This window comes from Lynx rufus, unplaced genomic scaffold, assembly GCF_022079265.1.
Source record: "Lynx rufus isolate CCGP_SWC_20201006 ecotype Redwood Valley unplaced genomic scaffold, mLynRuf1.p SCAF_11, whole genome shotgun sequence".
NCBI lineage: Eukaryota > Metazoa > Chordata > Mammalia > Carnivora > Felidae > Lynx > Lynx rufus.
In genome coordinates this window covers 44,275,411-44,297,182 of record NW_025814825.1, presented here as the reverse complement: position 1 = coordinate 44,297,182, position 21,772 = coordinate 44,275,411, and the positions used below count along the sequence as shown (strand labels likewise).

General features: G+C 40.6%; 1 protein-coding gene across 1 annotated transcript in view; it reads right to left on the bottom strand.

Annotated features, from left to right (window-relative positions):
- Positions 1 to 21,772, bottom strand: part of SORCS3 (sortilin related VPS10 domain containing receptor 3) — a 611,532-nt gene that overhangs the window by 405,827 nt on the left and 183,933 nt on the right. The window contains exon 2 of the mRNA XM_047072705.1: positions 20,641 to 20,708. Coding sequence (XP_046928661.1) covers positions 20,641 to 20,708 — 68 coding nt within the window. The remainder of the gene's footprint in view (positions 1 to 20,640; positions 20,709 to 21,772) is intronic.

The window sequence follows — 21,772 nt, the reverse complement described above, 5'->3', positions numbered from 1 at the left end:
GAAAGCGCTCCCTGATCCTTCCCCTCAATACGTTCCTGCAGCCTCAGTGTCTTGGGGATACTGTGCTTTCCTTGGACCACCTCACAGATTACTTGACATCTGCCTCCACACTGGAGGGAAGCATTAAGGTGCAGGCAGTTTGCTCACTTTCTTGCAATCCCTGTGACATCGAGCAGGTGGGAGCGCTCCATGAGCATGTGCTGGTTATATCTGGGGAACGTGGGAATCAGCCCTGGCAGGCACAAGCCCTCACTGGAGCCTTGAGGGATTATTAGGACAAGAGGCAGAGCGGTCTTGAACTGAGGCAAATACAGACAGAGCGCATGCTTACTGTGAGCCAGCACCGTTCCAAACACTTTACCATCATGAACTCATGGTGTCCTCTCAGCTGCCCAGTGGGTATGTTATCACTCTTCCTTTAGAGATGAAAAAGTGGGGCCCAGAGACATGCCTGGAGCTCAGAGCCGGGAACTGGCAGAGCTGGGATCTGAACCCAGCCAGGAGGTACCAGAGGCCGTGTTTTTTAACCTTTCTGTGTGGTGACTCTCAGGAGTGTGCAGGTAAGCAGGTACAGGTAACAGGTAAGACAGGTAGAACAGGTAAGCTGTGTTCAACAAGTCCTTTATGGCTTATTAAGAGAAGTTCAGGGCTATTCCAAACCTTTATAGAAGGAAGAGACTAGACCCTCCCCATTCCCTCCTCTGCCAATTTCATAAAAGACAGTGCCTTGGGTCTAATCCAGGAGGAATTTTCTCCGTGTCTCCTTCCTTCACATGAGACTTGCACTAGGTGAGTCGTAAACCTAGGCTATCAAGAACCCCCAAAACAACTTCCAACCTTGGTCAGGTCTAAATTAATGACTATCCACAGTGAGGTTAAGTGCACTGGCTCTAGAATCTGAGGGCCTGGATCCAAATCCCTGCATATCCACTTCCCAAGAGAGCACGGCCTGGGGGAAAGTTACTTGAACTCCCTGACTCTCGGGTTCCTCAGCTGCAAAATGGGGATGACAGCAGTATTTACCTAGCTGGTTTATTAGAAGGCTAGCTTAAACATATGGGAAGCACTCGAGTCAGTGCCTGGAACATAATTAGTGCTCAGTAAGTGTGAGCAGCTGTTATTATTGATGTGGTTATTACTGTTTTCATTTTACCAGTTCAGATGAGCCTGGATATGTTCAGTTAGCAGGAGACATGCATGTTCTTTGTGGTATCTAGGGATACATCATTTTCACGGATCTTACTACCGAAGTCTTATTCCAATGATCTTACAATAACTCTAGGCACACAGATTACCCTAAAGCATGGAAACACACGTGTGAGCTATGAGCAGCCCACACACGTACACGCATGCACTCTGCAGTGTGTTAACTTCTCTTTCAATTTCAAGGTTTTCTTTCCCCAGCATAAGACTTTCAGAAAAGCAACTTTCTCATCACCCATTTGACAATATATACTACAGCCTCAAAAATTCTCCTCCAGAAATCTCTCCTAAGGAAATAATACAAAATGCAGATGAAAATAAAGATTTATGTATCTAGATATTCATTACAACATTTTTAAAATAGTGGGAAACTGTTAAAACAATCTGAATCTCCAAAAATAGATGAATATAGTTAAGCAAATTACAGAACAGCAATACAATACACTATTATGCAAACATTAAAATTATGTTTGCAAAACATTTTGAGTCACACAAAAAATGCTTACTCAAATGTTATACAAAAATAAGAAACAAAACTGTTGACACAAGAGGATCTCAATTATGCAAAAATGGATAGGTAAAACATGAATAAGTATACATATCCTGAAACAATGGTTATGAGCAGGATTATAGATGGTGACTATTTTTTTATAGTACTCTTCATTTTTCAAGTTTTGGAAAATTATCTTTACTAGTGAAATTATGGTATAAAAATTTAAATACGCAAAAATGAGAAGTAAAATAGAAGCTTAGGAAACTCATCGTTACTTCCTTGTTGGCCAGAGGCAATCTTGTGTAACATTTCAATTCTCAAATCTTAGGGAATCCAGGCAGATGAGTTTAAAGAGAATGCCAATATAAGGTATCAAAGTATCAAAGGAAATCAGAATTAGGTGCAATTCTAAATTCTACACAGGCTGCCTTGTTACTCCCCCCCTCTCCCCTATCCCCACAGCGAGCACATGTTGAGGAGCGAAATGGAATAATCTTATGAAGTCAGGCCACCTTCTTTATCCTCTGCCCCACGCTTTCAGAATACTGAAGTCTGACCTTAGTCTGAGTTCAGGAAGCCAGAGAAACATGCCATGTCCCTGATGGTCCCTCACCAGGTCCAACGCATAAGCCAGTCACCACACGTTAACCCCAAAGGTACAGAATCCATGTTTATACATCTGAAAGGTGGGGAGCAAATTTCTGGTGGTCTCCCTCAAGCAAGGGGGCTTCGAGCTTAGGCTTCCTGACTTCCTCATTCCTGACCTATTGAACAGACTACTCAGATCTCTAGAGGATCTACAAGGGTAGGAAGATAAACACACAAGCAAACACATACATACATTTATGAATTCATAAATAAACAAAGAGAAAAAAATACAAATATCCAACCATATCAATCCTGATCCTTCCAGACTACAACTTTTTCCACACTAAATCACCCTTTCTAAAGCACAGCTATCATTTACAGCTGCTGTTCACAAACCTGTGCTCTTTCCTCTCTATCCCACAGAAAAGGTTCCAAACTGCTCAATCAGGCCCCAAAGTCTTCCCCAATGTGACTTTCACTTCCCGTCCCACCTATTCCTCAGTCACTTTCCCTGCCCTGAACCAATATTTCAACTCCCCAGTCTCGTGAACATTCTCCAAACCTGTCATCGTCATTTTCTACCCCTTGATTTTCATCTGTTTTTTTATCTAGCATGCCCGTCACCTCACATTACCCATCAAAGTCCTTCTCTCCCTTCAAGACCCACCTCATGTCTGCTCTCCACATTAAGCTTCCCCTGATCTCCCAAAGCTGGAATTAGCATCTTCTTTTCTCAGGCCTCTGTTTTAAACTTCTATTATATTTCCTTCTAACAATAAATAATATGAAAGGTTTGTATTCTCTATCTCTACCTTTCTCTGTCTCTCTCGACTAGGGATTTCTAAGAGAGAAGATCTCTTTTACATCTTTGCATGGTCCACAGTGCTTAGCACAGATACTGCACATAGCTAAGTCTTATTAAATGAACTGACCTAATGCACGGTCATAGAAGAGCCAAATCTCCTGGACTTAGAGCTCTCACTGGGGAACTTCACTCTATCCCATAATATATTTATTCCATGATTCACAAAAGGCACCTAGCAGAGCAGAGTCCACGATGAGCATTCACAAACACTAAATGAGTTGATCAAGGTCACAGGATACGAGACCAACAGACAAAACATAAATGCATTTCTGTTTCTGTTCACTAATACCCATGTGGAGACTGACATCAAAAACACAATACCTTTTATAATCACTCCAAAGAAAATAAAATACTTAAGTACACACTTGAACGTAACATATATAGGTGAAAATGCTTAAATGCTGATAAAAACAGAAACTTAAATAAATGAAGAGGTATACCATGTTCAGGTATTAAAAGATTCAACGTACAAAAGCTGTCATAAATATGAAAGTATAAATCTCACTGGCAAAAGTAAATATATACAAAATAATTCAAGACTGTAACAGTGGTGTATGAATCACTTTTAACCCTAGTATAAAAGGTAAAAGATAATAGTATTTTGTTAATGCATAAATAATATGTAAAAAAGGTAAACTCTGGCATCAGTGACCTAACATGTTGCGGGAAGAAAGTAAAAGTGTGGAGTTTTTGTATATAATTTAAGTTAAGCTGTTATGAGCTTAAAATAGGCTATTATAACTTTAAAAAGTTTTTTAAAGAATTTTTTTAATGTTTATTTTTGACAGAAAGAGAGAAAGAGAGAGAGAGAGAGAGCGGGAGACACAGAATCTGATTTAGGCTCCAGGCTCTGAGCTGTCAGCACAGAGCCCGACATGGGGCTCGAACCCACGAACCATGAGATCATGACCTGAGCTGAAGTTGGACACTCAACTGACTGAGACACCCAGGTGCCCCATCAAAAAAAAGTTTTATGCAAGCCTCATAGTAACCACAAAGAAAAAAACCTTGGGTAAATACAAAAAATAAATAAATAAAGGAATCAAAGTATATCACTACATATAATCATCAGGAAGACAGAGAGAAAGGATGAAAAAGGACTACAAAACAGAAAACATTAACAAAATGGCAATAGTAAGTCCTTACTTATCAATAGTTACTTTAAATTTAAATGTTTTAGGGGCGCCTGGGTGGCGCAGTCGGTTAAGCGGCCGACTTCAGCCAGGTCACGATCTCGCGGTCCGTGAGTTCGAGCCCCGCGTCGGGCTCTGGGCTGATGGCTCAGAGCCTGGAGCCTGTTTCCGATTCTGTGTCTCCCTCTCTCTCTGCCCCTCCCCCGTTCATACTCTGTCTCTCTCTGTCCCAAAAATAAATAAACGTTGAAAAAAAAAAAAAATTAAAAAAAAAAAAATAAATTTAAATGTTTTAAACTCACCAATTAAAATATAAAGAGTAGCTGAATGCATTTTTTTCCAAAAAAGATCTAATTATATGCGGCCTAGGAGAGACTGCCTTCACATTTAAGAACACTAAATGTGGAGGATGGAAAATGATATTCCATATACATGGTAGCCAAAACAGAGCAGAGGGGTGCCTATATTTATGGCAATCAAAACTGTCACAAGAAAAAAAGAATGTCATTACATAATTTTAGATGGGTTAATTCAATAGGAAGATACAGAAATTATAAATATATATGCATCCAACATTAGAGCACTTAAATATATGAAGCAAACACTGACATAACTGAAGGAATAAATAGACAAGAACCCAATACTAGGAAGAACCTTCAATATCCCAGTTTCAATAGTTGATAGATCATCCAGAAAGAAAATCAATAAAGAAACGGACTTGAACAACACTACAGACCAAGTAAACCTAACGGACATAGATGGAACATTCCATCCAACAGCAGCACCCAGAACATTCTCCAGAACAAATCATAGGCTAGGTCACAAAACAAGGATTAACAAGTGTAAGAAGATTTAACTTATTCCAAGTATCTTTTCTGACCACAGTGGAATTAAATTAGCAATCAGTAACAAAAGGAAAAGTAAAAATAAAAAAATCACAAATACATGGAAATTAAATATACGCTCTTAATCAATGGGTCAAAACAAAAAGGCAAATTAGAAAATATCTTGAGACAAGCCAAAACAGAACATACCAAAACTTCTGGAGTGAAGCAAAAGCAGCAGTGAGAGAGAAGTTTATAGCCATAAGCACATGGATTAAAAAAGATCATCTTAAAAAAATTAACATTACACCCCAAGGAACTAGGAAAAGAAAAAGAAACTAAGCCCAAAGTTGGCAGAAGGAAGAAAATAATAAAGTTAAGAGCAGAAATCAATAAAATAGAAACTAAAAAATAATTAAATAACTGACAAAACTAAGAGTTGGTTTTTTGAAGATATAAAAAACCAAAAGGTCTTCAGTTAGACTAAGAAACAAAGAAAAGGCTCAAATATATAAATTCTAAAATAGAAGAGGAACCATTACAGATGTCACAGAAATAAAAAAAAAAGATTATAAGAGACCATTATGAACAACTGCATGCCAAGACACTGGAAAAACTAGAAGGAATGGATAAATGCCTAAAACATATGACATACCAAGACTGAACCCCCCTCCCCAATAGAAAATTTGAACAGACCAATAACAAACAGAGAGACTGAAATAATCAGAAAACTCCCAACAACAACAAAAAAAGCCCAGAACCAGATGGCTTCATAGGTGAGCCCTACCAAACATTTAAAGAATCAAAACTAATCCTTCTTGAACTTTTCCAAAAAACAGAAAAAGAAGAAATTCTTCCAAACTCATTTTCTGAAGCCAGCATCACTCTGATACCAAACCCAGGCAGAGATACCACAAGAAAAGAAAACTACAGGCCAATATCTCTGATGAACATATATGCAAAAATCACCAACAAGATATGAACAAAAACCTAATTTACAACACATTTAAAGGATCCTATACCATAACCAAGTGGGATTTATCCCTGGCATGCAAGGAAGGTTCAATATATGCAAATCAATCAATGTGGTACACCACATTAACAGAATAAAAGATAAAAATTGCATGATCATCCCAAGAAGTGCAGAAAAAGCATCTGATAAAATTCAATATCCTTTCACACCCACCAAAAAAGTTTCAACAACTTAGTCATAGAAGGAACTTAGTCATCACAATAGAGGCCATGTATGAAAAATCCATAGCTAATCTCTCACTCAATGGGAAAAAACCACGCTCACCACTGCTATTCAACATGGCACCAGAAGACCTAGCCAGAACAATTAAGGGAGGAATAAGGAATAAAAGGCAATCAAATCCAAGGAAAAAGTAAAATTATCTGTTTGCAGACAACATGCTATTATTATATGTGTGTGTGTGTGTGTGTGTGTGTGTGTGTGTGTGTATGAACCCTAAAGACTCAAGAAAAAAAAACATTAGAACTGATACACAAATTCAACAAAGTTGAAGGATACAAAGTCAACATACAAAAATGAGTTGTATTTCTCTCTTCTTTGTTGAGAGTTGTATTTCTCTCTTCTTTGTTGAGATAAAATGGACATATAACATCTTCCTGGTGTGCAAAATGGTGATTTGATATTGTACATACTGTGAAATGATCACCATAATAAGTCTAGTAAATATCCATCATCACTACACATAGTTATAAACTGTGTTTCTTGTGATGACAACTTTTAAGATGTATACTCTTAGTAACTTTCAAATATGCAGTACAGTATTATTAACTACAGTCATCATGCTGTACATTATGTCCCCAGTTCCTATTAATTTTATAACTACCAGACTGTATCTTTGAACACCTTCACCCATTCTGCGCACCCCCTTCCACCCCAACCTCTGGCAACCACCAATCTGTTTTCTACATCTGTGAATTTGCTTTCTTTGTTTGTTATTAAACTCCACATATAAGAAGGCTCCTATGGCATTTGTCTTTCTGTCTCTTACTTCACTTAGCATAATGCTCTCAAGGTGCATCCACACACTAACAATGAACTATCCACAAAGGAAATTAACAAAATCTCATTTATAATAACATCAAAATGAATACTTAGGAATAAACTTGGCCAAAGAGGTAAAACACCCATACACTGAAAACTATAAAACATTGATGAAAGAAATGAAAGCAAATACCAATAAATGGAAAGACAGATGTGTTGAGACTAGACAAATTATTATTATTAAAATGTCATACTACTCAAAGTGATCTATAGATTCAATGTAATCTCTATCAAAGTCCCAATGAAATTTTACACAGAAATAGAAAAAAATAATCCTAAAATTATTCATGTGAAATCACAAAAGACCCAAAATAGCCAAAGCAATTTTGAGAAAAAAAAATAGCTGGGGGCATCACACTTCCTAATTTCAAAATATATTACAAAGCCAAAGTATTCAAAACAATATAGCATTGGCATAAAAATTGACCTCTAGAGACCAGAAATAGATCAACTCATATATGGTCAACTAATCTTCAACAAAAATGCCAAAATACAGAATGAACAAAGAAAAGGCTTTTTAAGAAACAGTATATGGGAAATTTGGTAACTACCCCTAAAAGAATGAAACTAGACCCTTATCTTAGACCATACATGAAAATCAACTCAAAATGAATTGAAGACTTAAGCATATGACCTAACACCATAGAACTGCTAAAAAAAATTGCTAGAAGAAAAAAATAGGTGAAAAGTTTCTTGCCATTGGCTTTGGCAATGATTTATTGCATATGTCACCAAAAGCACAGGCAACAAAAGCAAAACTAAGCAAGTAGGATTACATCAAACTAAAAAGCTTCTGCACAGCAAAGGTAACCATCAACAAAATGAAAAGGCAACCTACGGAATGAGAGATAATACTTGCAAATCATATAACATTGTGATAAATGGTTAATATTCAAAACATATAAAGAATCCCTATAACTCAATACCAAAAAAAAATAGCCCAATTAAAATATGAACTAAAAACTGAATAGACATTTAGATATTTCTCCAAAGAAAACATACAAAATGGCCAACAGGTATATGAATAGGTGCTCAACATCACTAATTATCAGGGAAATGCGAATCAAAACCACAATGAGATATCACTTCCTACCTATTAGTATGTAGATTAACAAAGAAACAAGAGATAACACACGCTGGTGATTATGTGGTGGGACCGGAACCCCCACACACTGTTGGTGGGTATGTAAACTAGTACGGCCACTATGGAAAACAATATGGCAGTTTTACTATCATATGCTCCAACAATACCACTTCTGAGTGTATATCCATTTGAATTTAAATATGAATCTGAAAGGGATATCTGTACTCTTATGTCCATTGCATCATTTTTCACAAGAGCCAAGACATGGAAGCAACATAAATGTCCACTGATGGATGAATCAATAAAGAAAATGTAGTATACGCATACAATGGAACATTAAGTCTTAAAAAAAGAAGGACATCCTGCCATTTGCAACAACATAAATGATACTGGAGGACATTACACTAAGTGAAATAAGCCAGACACAGAAGTACAAATACATGATACTGCTTGAATAAGGAATCTAAAATAATCAAATTCATAGAAGCAGAGAATGTAATGGTGGTGGCCAGGGGCTGGAAGAAGAAATGGGGAGGTATTAATCAAATGGTACAAAGTTCTAAATTATACAAGATAATCATGTCTTAGACATCTGCCATATAGGATAAAGCTATAGTTAACAATACTATATTGCAGACTTAAAAATGTGTTAATATGGTAAGAACTTGTGTTAAGAGTTCTTATCACAAAAAATAATAATGAATAAAGAAGGCAGCAGGAAACTTTACAGGTGATGGATATGTTTATGACAGAGGTTGTGGTGACAGCTTCACTTACCTCCAAATTCACCAAGTTTTATATATGTATATATATATACACATACATACATATATATTAAATATGTACAGCTTCTTGTATTTCAATAATATCTCTAAAGTGTATCTTTAAGTGGGCAAAAGACATGAACAGACATTTCACCAAAGACAATATACAGATGCTAAGTAGGCACATGAAAAGATGTTCAACATCATCAGCTATCAAGGATGCAAATTCAAACCACAATGAGATATTACTGCCTCCCTCTTACCATGGCTAAAATTAAAAGTAGTGAAAAAGCCTTGCTGACAAGGCTATAAAAAACTGGATCATTCAGACATTGTTGGTAGGAATATAAAATGGAACAGCGACTCTGAAAAGGTTTGTCAGTTTCTTCTAAAACTAAACACACAACTACAACATGACTCAGAAATCACACTCCTAAGCAGTTGTCCCAGAGGAATGAAAACTTATCTCTGCACAAAGACCTGTACTCATATGTTCATAACAGCATTATCTGCAACAACAAAAAACTGGGAAATAGCCAAATGTCCTTCAACGGGTAAAAAGTTAAGCCACCTGCGGTACATGCATACGTGGAATACTCCTCAACAATAAGTACAAACTATTGATACACAGCAATCTGGGTGAGTCTCCAGGGAATTACACTAAGTGAAAATGGTAACCCCCAAAGGTTACATACTGTATGATTCCATTTCTTTAACCATTTTGAAAGAAAACATTTTATAAACGGAGAATAGATCAGAGGTTGCCGAGGTTTAGTGATGAAGGGTCTGGGGAAAGAGAGGTAGATGTGATTATAAAAGGGGAACACGAGAGATTCTTGTAATGCAACTGTTCAGTATCTTCACTGCAGTGGTGGATAGACAAACCTACACACACACACACACACAAATGAGAACAACAAATTTGTGTAAGATTGATGATTGTATCAATGTCAATGCACTGTTGTGATATTATAGTTCGATAAAATATTACCATTAGAGAGACTGGGTAGAGAGTACACAAGCTCAATCTGTATCATTTCTTAAAGCTGTATGTGTATCTTCATTTGTCTCACAAAAATTTCAATTGAAAGTGTGTATGATCACAAATGTCACACTCATCCCATAGAACACTCTGTACTCAACAACCATAAACGGAATGAGTGAGAATTTGTAGATGATTACGAGCATTTTACCTGCTGCATCTCTGGGTGAGGTGGTGGGAAGGAGGTATGCCAAAAATTGAGAATTTTTGGCAACATGTCTAATTAATCCCAATGCCATCATTTATGGAGACTATTGGGACTATGGTACGTTGTCTAAAGTTCAGGAGAACAGATATGGCAATGCAGCATCCAAAACTGAGAAGGTGCTAACTAGACCCCGAACTGAAAATTATTTGGGGAGGCAGTATGACAAAGTCAGACAAGCATGTATTTTTGTTTTACAGGGGTGAGGTCAAACTTAATCTCCATTACTTGCTGATTATAAAAACCTCAGATTCATCTCTACCAAAATGGAATAAAATCCTTGCAAGGTTGTTATAAGTGGTATCTTTACAAGTAAAGCTCCTAGACATTCCCTAACACATTCTAAATTAGTCTTTTAAATTAATAGTACAAGTGAAGGGATGCTCTTTAAAATGTAGTGTATTTTAAGTCTCCTTTATATTAGAATACCTCAGAAAACATTTGATACCCTTGAAGGTTATTGGTCTAGTATTCCCAAAACTCTTCCCTAGTTTTTTTTTCTAGTGGTCCCAGTCTCCCTATGTACAGGAATGAATAAGAAAGCCAGCCTAGACTGGGAATTTCTCACCCCCAAACATAAAGTCTTGCCTGCTTGACTCAAGGGGGCCTTCCAATTCTCTATTGGGAATTTAAATCACGGAGAAGGTTGTTGTCATATTATGGCAGCTCACTAGAGAGTAGAACCATGACATTCAGATGCTGTGGTCCCTGGAGATGCAGAGAATAGAGTCATGACATACCATGGTCCCGAGAGAGGCCTAGGATTTTGGTCCTTCCTGGAGTCTTCCTGTTACCTGTTCCTCCAAACGCTGAGTGATCCCAGTATCCTTCCAACAAATCCTACATCTCGCCTAAATTAGTGATTACTTCTATTGCTTGCAACCAAGTATTATGAATAGAAAGCCTTCCAAAATCACCTGGAAACTATTTCCCATTTGTTGGCCCTTCCAAACCCCCAGGGAACCTGGATTCCCAGCTGCCAACTCAGCCTCACAGGGTTCATCTCAAGCACAACTCCACAGATAGCAGCACCTTGTAACCATTCTCTTGTGGTACCACTCTCTAAAATCAATGTTAATTGCCAATTAAACAAGTTTGATGCTGACAGAATGTGAGCTAATTAGTAAGTGCCAGAGCTCATTCCAATTATTAACCTTTATGGTTGTCATTTATAAAGATGAGGGCATGAATGACTGTGCTTCTCATTGTGAACCAGACATAAGGATAATAGATACAAGGGAAAGGTGCTATGCTAAGGGGGAATTCCCCACAACAAGTTTTTATGCACTTTTCAGAAGTAAAGATGGCCATGACCTCTCTTAGGTCGACAGTTATATCAGAATCAAGAGGGGAGCTCTTTAAACACTATAAACAACTTGGGGAGCCTGGGTGGTTCAGTCGGTTAAGCATCTGACTCTTGGTTTCAGTTCAGGTCATGATCTCACGGTTTGTGGGTTCAAGCCCTGCATCTGGCTCCGTGTTGACAGTGCAAAGCCTGCTTGGGATTCTCTCTCTCTGCCCCTCATCCACTCTCATTTTTTTCTTCCTCTCTCTCAAAATAAATAAACTTAAAACTATAAACAACTAGATCTTCACCCCCAGAAACTGGCTCAATAGGTTTGGAATGAGGCCCAGGAGACTGGCTTGTCTTATATTTCCCAGGTGATTTTCATGATCCACCAGAATTGAAAATCACTTAGACAAACATCCAAGAAACCCATTCCTAGTCCCCAGTGCAACCCCATGGCTATAGATCTCTTATGAAATATGAATGGTGGCTGAGCTAGAAAGGCCAGGAAAGAGTGATTACTAATGTAACAGCAAGAGCAGGGGGCTACTGAGAATGGAGAGACCTAGATTTGGGTCCCAGATCTGAATCAGTGAGCACCAACCCATTCGGGACCTTAGTTCATCCATCCGTAAAATGGAATGTTCAATGCACAGGCTTCACATTCCTCCCAGAAACAGGAGACGTGCCAGGCATTCATGTGGGCAGTGACTACAAATAGTATACCAGTTTAAGAGATAAGTACCACTGAAAGGGGGAGCTTTTAAAGATAAACCCTATCTACGTATTGCATTTTAAGACTTAACTTTAGCTCTAATTTGGGTACAAAGCATTTAGACAGCAAGGTGTGAAATGCCTCCTTTGTAAGTTCAGCAATTCTTGAAAAGAAACCTCACAGACATGTGAAGGAGAAAACAGAACATGTCTTTTTACCAGTTTATTGCTTCCCAAATAATATCGAGGGCAGTGGTCTTTGTGGGGAAGCTGCCAAAGGCCTCCTAAAGACATTTACGGTGGACGTCCAATAAAGTAATTGACCACCAAATGATGAGAAAGTAACCATGAAAGCTTGACTACCTTATCTTTATAGGCGTTGTATATACATAAGCAGAAATAGGGTTGGTAAAAATCCACTCTCCTATAAACTTGGTAATAGATAGGCTCTATGTGAGTTGAAAATTTTCCTCTTTTTTTTTTCCCCTGGGTTTTAAACCAAATTCCAAGGATCCACCTATCATAGTGTTACACACGTGGACATCTGGCAGGGAAATAAATTATGGCTTACCTTAGAGAGTAGGGAAATGCATCCATTTATAAATGTTATTTTAGAAGGGACTGTCTGATCCTGTTTACTTATTAACTTCATTAGAAAGCTAATGAATCTCCTGCTGGGAAAATGAGAGGGAGCACAGGCTGGGGAAAGGGATGGGCAGAATTTCACACCCCTTCTCCAAATGGTGAGGTTATTTATGATTGCAATAAAATGGCACTGCATTTGGATGAAAGCGAAAACAACATAAAATAACAATCAACAGACATGATCCATACAAAAGTGTTACATTCTCTCAGCCACTGGACAAAAATCAAGATTTATACATGTCTGGGTCCTGCCTCATGGAAGACAAAGAGACTAGGCCATAAAAAGAACCCCTCTTTCCCATAATAAATAGGAAAACAACAAATCTGCAATCCAGACCCCATTCTCCAGTATTCTCATTTCTCTATTCTCTAACAAAGTAAGATATTTGAGGGCTCAATATTTAGGGCAAACCCCTTTCTCATTCTGTTTTTTGGAACAAAGACTTTCACAAGTTGAGTGATGCTCCCTTCGTTTAATGAATTTAAATTAAGTAGTTTGGAGAGGTGTTCTAGCTAATACCTGCCAACTGGCCACTATCCATCAGTGAGCGGCGTGGCATGTCAGCAGGGTTGTGTATGTGTTGTTAACAATACCTGATTTTTTAAGGAAGGTGGCTATGCTCGGGAGTGAGGGTGTTATCCGTTGCGCATCATAAATCCCACTGTGTGGGCTTCTTGTTTGATTTCCCAAGATGGAAGAATCTGTGGACTTGGGAGTTGAAAGAGACTTGAGAGATCATTTCACCTCATACCTTTGTTTATGAGGAAGCAGAAGGATGGCAAGAGTAATCCAATTTCCTGGTAACTGAGATGGGCCAGAACCAGGCTTTCTCCTAGATCACTGGTTCCTGGTCCTACATGATGTTAAGAGGCCACTAGGGCACTTCGAAAATTATACATCCGGAGTAATCCTCAGCCTTACTAAATTGGAATCTCTTGGGCAGGACCCAGGAATTTAGATTTTTAGCACATTCCACAAGAAATTGTGAGGATATGCCAAATTTGAAAAACATGCATGATCTCACTCTGACTTCCATGTTAAGTACTTGGACAGTAACAAACCTCTTCAATGTGCTTAGATTCCCTTATGGTTGCATTAAAAAGAAAATAACCAGTAACAGATGAGTAAACTCAACACTATGTTAGGGGAACTTAAATCAGATTGTGGTTTGTATCCTATACTCCAAATCATTATCAGCATCTGGTGTAGAAAAACCAAGTAATATATTCACCTTGTACTTTTGCTAAGCACAGATTAGTATGCAAAGAGGAAGACTCCACAGTGTTCTCTCAAAAGAAGTGTATCATGTCCAGGCCTTACATGCTTAGGATTCTAGATGTGCTCTGCACCCTGCCCTCCTAAAGTTACCAGCACAACTGTCATGTGGAACCAGGTGGAAGCTGCTGAGCTAGGCAGATGTGGACCTATCAACAGATGTTACTGTTTATATTAAGTAATGACTAGATTACAGGCATTTTGCATTACATGTACCATCTCAGTGACTTCTCACAAAGCTCTCACAAGACAGGTCTTACTGTCATCCCATTATATTGGTACGTAAATGAGGCTGAGAGAAATTAAAACATTGCTCAAGGTGGTATAACTAATAAGCAGTAGAGCTGGGATTCACATCCAGGCAGTCTGAATCCAGGACCGACTCCTTATCCACTACTCATATTCAATCCCACCAATTACCCGGTGTTTCCGAGAACCATGGGAACCAATGGTACAGGAGAGAGGCTTTCCTATTAAGAGTTTCACACCCTAACAGAGAAATAAATGTTTTATATTAAACAGCAAAACAAAAAATAGGTGCCATATTGGTCACTTCTCTAAGTCCTTCCTAGAATTATTTTGCATCCTTTATAGAATGAGATGGGTGGTAATAAAAATATAAGTATTTCTATAGCAGGGCAACTTCTTGCAGAATGCACTGTATTTTGTATATACATATTATTCATGCATATGCCTGATGTTGGTTCCTAGTACATTAATCTTACCTCTCAACAAAACGAAACATTCCTCGAGGATAACAAGCATGACATAATTATCCTGCATCCCCCAGCAATGAGCACAGGGCTGCTTATATAATTGATGCTCAATTAATATCTGTTCAATTGAATGCTCTGTGACCCATTCAGGAGCTTTCACCAGATTTATTACTACTGAAAGCAAATAGAAGGAGGCCCCAGTTCTAGGGAGAGGATTTCACAGCCTGTATCATCAGCCCAGCCTTCGGGACTTCACATATGAAGAGCCTAGCGAATAGGACGGGAAGTTTTTAATTAACAGCCTAACAAAAAAATGTCATTCCAATCTGCAGTTTTGTTTCCATTAATTCACTCAGATTCAGCAGCAATTCCACTAAGGAATTGGGGTGAGCAGCTGCAGAGGGAGGGAAACACATAAATAAATCATGAGTGTCATTAAAATTTGTAAACTAATAACTTCTGGGAAGTCTTAGCAATTATTATCAGGGTTTTCTTGGCAAACAAAAAATTAATAAATCCAAAGGTCTCCATTTTCTATTAAAAAAAATACAGCATCCCCCAGAAAGGTCACTGACAGAACAATTAGGGGAGGAAATAAATGGTCCAGCCAACAGCTTGCAAACCGGATGAAAAGTCACTGGATTCCCCAGTGGCAGGAGGATGAGACAACTCAATACAAGGAAAGCGACAGGCCAAGGCAAGGCTGATGCTGCAACCGATTTGGGGCCACTGGTACTTCAGTTCAGCTCTCCAAGCCCTTCTTTAGTGCAGCCCAAGTGCTATGCGTTATAGATCCAGAAACATGAAAGGCACATGGTCCCTGCTCTTGGGAAGCTCACAGGCTGGAAACAAATCACAACACAGTGTAAGTGGTGCCAGTGGTGAGCAGCACAGGGGCACCCCACTCGGGGAGGAGGGGCAGGGAAGCTTCCCAGGAGGATGAGCCCAGGAGGTGGTATGCTCCACAAACACCTTACCCAGGAACTCCTCTCTCTGCTCTCTGGGCCCTAGGAAAAACGGCTGAGCAACCTGGTTGCTTTTCTAAGGGCACAACGTGTCTCACGCTGTTGTCAGGAAGCGGAGCCGGCACCAAGAAGCAGATCAATTACCAGATTCCATAGGATTACCAACCCTCCCTGAGCGTTTTCCACGGGTGGGCACTGTATACCAGGCACTATGCTAGGCAGTTCACACATTGTATTTCATGTGAAACATCATAACCACACTATGAGGTGGGCACCCGTATAATCCTCATTGTACAGTAAGGAAATGGAGGCACAGAGAGGTGAAGAAACTTGTTCAAAGTCACTCCGTGGCCAAGTGGAGGAGTGTGGACTTGAACCCAGGCCACCAGTCTCTGAACTTCTATTCTTAATTACATCGATGAGCAGGAAACAGATCAACTAATGCTCAGCCTTTAGATCTGAACTTATCTCTCCTTTTTTGGGTCAGGCTTCTATCAAATCTAACAGTACTGGGGGCCAGCATCACTCTTGACTGATGGGCAACCTCCAGATTTGACACATTATGGACTGAAAACACCCCGAAAGTGAAGCCCTGGGTCTTTTAAAAAAAATATCAGTCCCCAACCTCCTTAAGTCTATAAGCATGAATTCTCTATGGAAAATGTCCATTGACTAAAGGATACAAACAGATGGTTGTGCTAATAACCAGTTATTAATATACAGCCATCCTTGCATTGGTAGAGAAAAAATTTGACCCTCCCCCCAGGAAAACAGCATGGAGGAGTTTCAGAAAGAATGTCGTGAGGGCTTAAGATACCCCTACCCTACTGAATGCTTTTCAACAGTCTTTTGTCTATTTAGAAGTAGATGGCCTCTGAATTATTAATCCGGTGAGGCGAATAATTATATCCCACTGTAACCTGGCAGGGAGTGTCATCTTGTCATGACAGCTGCTGCTCCAGGCTCCTCTGCTGTACAGAAAATTGAAGAAGAATCCCCTAAATTCAATTTCAACTTGGTTAAGCATGTTGGGCCAAATCACAAAACTGAAAGGGTGCGTGTTTAATTTAGTTTCTTTTTCTCTGCACACTGTGTTAGTAAGGAAGATCACAGTGCTCTAGGCTCTAACTGCAAAATACATCATCATTATCGGGACAGAAAAGAGGATGGGAGACACAGATCTCTAGGGGATGAGCAGGAAAGACAATGCAAGGTTTGAAGAAATGCTGTGAGGCCCCAGCACATTGGAAAATTCCCCCCGAAGGATAGAAACAGCCCCTTTTCTCTCTCTAGCTCTATGCAGGGGTTGCTAAGCAGGGCTTTATCAGACCCATGAACCCTTGGAAACAGAGCACAAAAACACATTCATATATAACAATTATCCAGAGGGAAAGCCTACAATATCCACCAGCATTCCAAATCCTTATAAGGTCACACCACATGAATCTGTTATCTGCAAACCATGCTTAGTGTAACACTCTTTGGTTTGGTCCCTTCTGTGAACATGAAGAGACCCACCCAAACGTTCCCTCCCTGGTCCAAGACCAGCTGCTCTCTCTTCCTATTGCTTGGCTCCCTTTTCTCCTGCAGCTCAGGCTTACCTGCCCTTTTCCCTTGTAGTAAGGATGTTTTTCCACTTCTCACTTGCCAAGTCACATCCCACCCATCAGTCCAACCCCCAGCTCATAGAATCCCGTCTACAGAAGAACATCCTCTTGTTGCTAGAAACCGATACTTCAATTCCCTCTAATCAGCACAAGGAACAACCATCTAAATCACTCTTCTCCCCTCCCTAATCCCCTGAAGATCTCTGCTAATTCATCCATATCACAGAATATATCCCCTTGGTGCCCTATAATTTCCATCACATGGACCCCGACATCATTGGATCCTTATAAACAAAGTCAATAATGGGATGAACACTATACAAACACAGAGGGTTATAATAATCAATCATTACAATTAAGTGAACACTTTCTACGTGTGAGCCACTCTTAAGGGTTTTTACATTTATTATTTCATTTAGTCCTTGCAAATCATCCACTAATTCATTGAGCAAACATTTATTAAGTATCTCCTATGTGCCAGATACTGTCCTAGGTGCAGAGAGTATAGCCCTGAATTAAAATGGAAAAAAAGTCTCTCTCTACAAGCTTAGATGTTAGCGGTTATAGGCAGACAATAAATCATTCAATAAGTAAAATATTTAGCATGCCAGATGGGGGTAAGTACTAAGGAGGAAAATGCAAGTTGAGTGATGGAATGTGAAGTCCTGGAAAAAGGCCTCCCTGATTAGAGGAACTGAGAGGGTAAGGAACAGAGGCACTGCCCGCCCCCCTTGGAGAGGAGCAGAAAAAGGCGGCGGGGGTAAGGGCCGTGGAGGGGACAAGGTGATGTGTCTCAGGGAAGGCAAGAACAATGTGGTTGCAGCAAAGGGGTTTCTGTACTATCTCCAACTTACATCCAGGGAAAGAGAGATGCGCTGAATGGTGACCACCCAGAAAAATATGTTCAACATCCTTACCCCCAAAACCTGTCACGGAGCTTGTTTGACAAAAAAAGGATCTTTCCAGATGCATTTAAGGATCTCAAGATGAGATCGTGCTGGATTATCCTGGGGCCTAACTCCAATGGCAACCTTCCTTATAAGGGACAGGAGAGGAGTGGGCCAAGGAGATGATGTAGGCAGAGAAGGAGGACCATAGCCTTAGCTACAAGGAATGCCAGCAGCCACCAAGGCTGGAAGGATTCTCTCTAGAGCCTTCAGAGGGAGTGCGGCCCTACAGACACCTTGATTTCAGACTTCCACATTCCAGAACTGAGAGAGAGTACATTTCCGCAGCTTTAGACCAGGCAGTTAGTGGTATGGTGTCACAGCAGCCCCAGAAAACGGATACAAAGAGGTTAAAAAGTTACAGAGCTCTTTGGGTGGGTGAGGTGGGATCTGAATCCTGTCCAGTGCACATCAGGGTGCCCTTAGGCTGCCTATGGTCTCTGGTACACACCAGTGAATATACTGGCTCTTATGACCACAGGCCACACACTTCATTACTTAAGGGCCTCTAGCAGTAAGCATGGCCTGGGCCTGGGCATGGGCCCCTGGCTGTGCCTGGCCCACCCCTAGACCTAGCCAAACCTTTCTTGAAATATGGGCTGCCAGGTAGAGCTTCTCCCATTGTAAGGGCAGGATCTCCTGGCTTGTTTTTATTATTTGCCCTCCGAAGGCAGTGCGCGAGTCAGGGCTTCAGGTATCACCATAGTATCACTACGATTGGGCCTGAGAGGAAGTTTTCTGAGGCTCTACTTCCCCGGGAGTCCTGTGTGAGTGGAAATAGGCATGCTCTCATCTATTAGATAAACAGTGCTTTCTTATATCTCTGCCAATTTTCATTGAGCAGCAAAGTTAGGTTGTGGACATCCTGGGCGAATGGAGGCAGGCCTGAGTCGATATGAGCAATTAACCCCTAAATATTTAATAGATGCTGTGACTGTTCCCCCTTCCTGGGAAACAAACTCTGTCCAGTCCTCTGCAAACAAACAGGTCGGATGAAGAAGAAGCAAGGCACACAGATATTCATGCCCCAGACCACTTCTGCTCCAAGACCCCAGGAAACCCTCAGGACAGAGGTCTGGGATGATGACGCAGCCCAGTGAAGAGCCTTTTGTGACAGTGCCCCCTCCCCAGTGTTTACAAATGACAAAGCAAACGGGACAGACAACACAGCCTTCCCAGAGCCTAAGCCCTAAGTGCTGACTCAGAGCGACTGATGGAATTTGCTGTTGCCCTGTCACTGCCCACAGTGTGCACATGTGCTGTGTAGAGCCTGGCGCCAAAGCGCCCGGTGCAGAGAAAGTCCTCAGGCCTCTGCTTCAGTCAAGCTCTCCCTGATCTAACCACCCGCATCTTTCTCTCTGTCCCGTGACCCGCATCCCCTCAGAGCGGACTTATCCAGCAGGCACAATGGGCACAGTGCCCAGGGCTTACCATACTTTTAAGGATCCACAAACATGTTTCATTTCTTTTAAAGTCCAAACAAAAAATGAACTTTGAGGCTGAAAAAAGTTTCCATATACTATATTAACACACTTATCTTTATGCCATTGCAGCCATAAAATACATATTTCGATATATATTAAAATATATGTATTACCAATATACATTTTAACGCATATTAAATTTATTAAATATATAGTAAATGTTTATTAAATATATAGACATTAATATACAGTAAGCATTTATAAATATGTATAGTGAATATACTAAAATATATGTATCAAGAAGCCCATGAAGGTCCCCATCTGGACCTGATCCCCACGCGTATCTATTCCCACAAGGACAGGTAAGAACCACAGCATGTCACAGATGCACAGGGCCGGAAATGGTCCTTGGGCCAAGACTCACACCCAAGGCAAGACTCTCCCCTCAGCAGACTCCCTGACCCACGGCTCTTCTCATTCCGGGCATGCTCCCCTGATCTCTCTAACCAGACGTGTGTCCCTCAAGCAGAACGAGACAGCGCAGGAACGCAGAAGCAACAATGGTGCCAAGCAGACAGGGCTGTGACAGGCCCCCAGAGAGAGAAGCAGAGTGCTACGGGAGTTCACAGGTGGGGCTGTCCATTCCACCTGGGGGGCTAAGGGGCTCTTCCACGAGGAGGATTGCTTCCTGCCTCTTCCAAAACGTGCCCCCCAGCCGCGTGGCTGGCATTCTTCAAGTGAGCCAAGCCACAGAAGCTTGTTAAGAACCTCTAATCCACTTACCTCCAGAGTGAGCTCTCAGTCACGCTCCCCAGGTTGAAGTCGTACAGCTTCGTCAGGATAAGTATAACCTGTGATGGGGATGGGGAGGAGGGCAGAGAAGAGGAACAAAAGGGGAGGAAAAAAAAGCAAGCTGACTTTAGTTTGTGTAACAACATACAGTGCATCTCAAATCACCCAGAGGAGGGTTTAGTATTTATCCGTTGAGTGGAGGGGTATTATAGGATCAAGCAAGGGAAAACAATTATTAATTTAATGCATTCCTGTAACTGGTAGCATTTATTTTAATCCTGACGATGCTTTGCATTTGAAGTAAAACATGCCAACAGGAATTAACTGGGTATCGACAGTGGTTTCTCTACATCTGTCCTCCTTCAAGGTGAGGTGCTGCCCGGCTGGCTCTGATCACTCGTACAGCCACCCAGGGATCAGACGATGGGCTTGCTTTTGATCTGGAGATGACTCTGACTTACAGACTTGGACCCAATGGTAAGAAGCAACCGAGCCTAATTCTCTCCATCTACAGACGGGTTCAAAGAGATTCTGTGTTTCCATTACTAGCGCCTCAGCAGCCACATCTACTTGAATGGCAGGCAGGCCCAGTCCCCAACATCCCCTGATGCCATCTGCCATCTGCCATTTGGCATCTGTCCTCATCATGGAGTAAGAAGCAGGTCATTAGACTCCACTGGACCCCGGGACCACTTTCCTGACATCAGCTGAAATTCAGAAACCCAAAAGGAAGCTGTACATGAAAGAGAGCTGGAGCTTTCTCTAAGAGAGTTAGCAGTTTCCTGAAATGGTCTTGGGCCGGTCTGGTCCTCGGCCCTTTAAACTTCTCCAGCTGGGGACCTGGATATCAGACGTTTCCCTGCCTGCCCACTGTGTGCCTGGACAGTGGCTTAGGCACAACTCCGAATCACAAGGATGCCAAGTGCATGCACCTGAATCGATTTTAATCAAAACACAGGTGCCTAATATACAGTGCCTGCCTGCACACGTGATAATCCAGTTACACATAATTGTGTTTATCTACATTTAATGCACAACTCATTTCACTTTTTTCAGTTCCTTCCCATTCCACGATTTAACTTCCTCCAGTTCATTTGCACAGCAGCCATTAAACTCTTTCCAA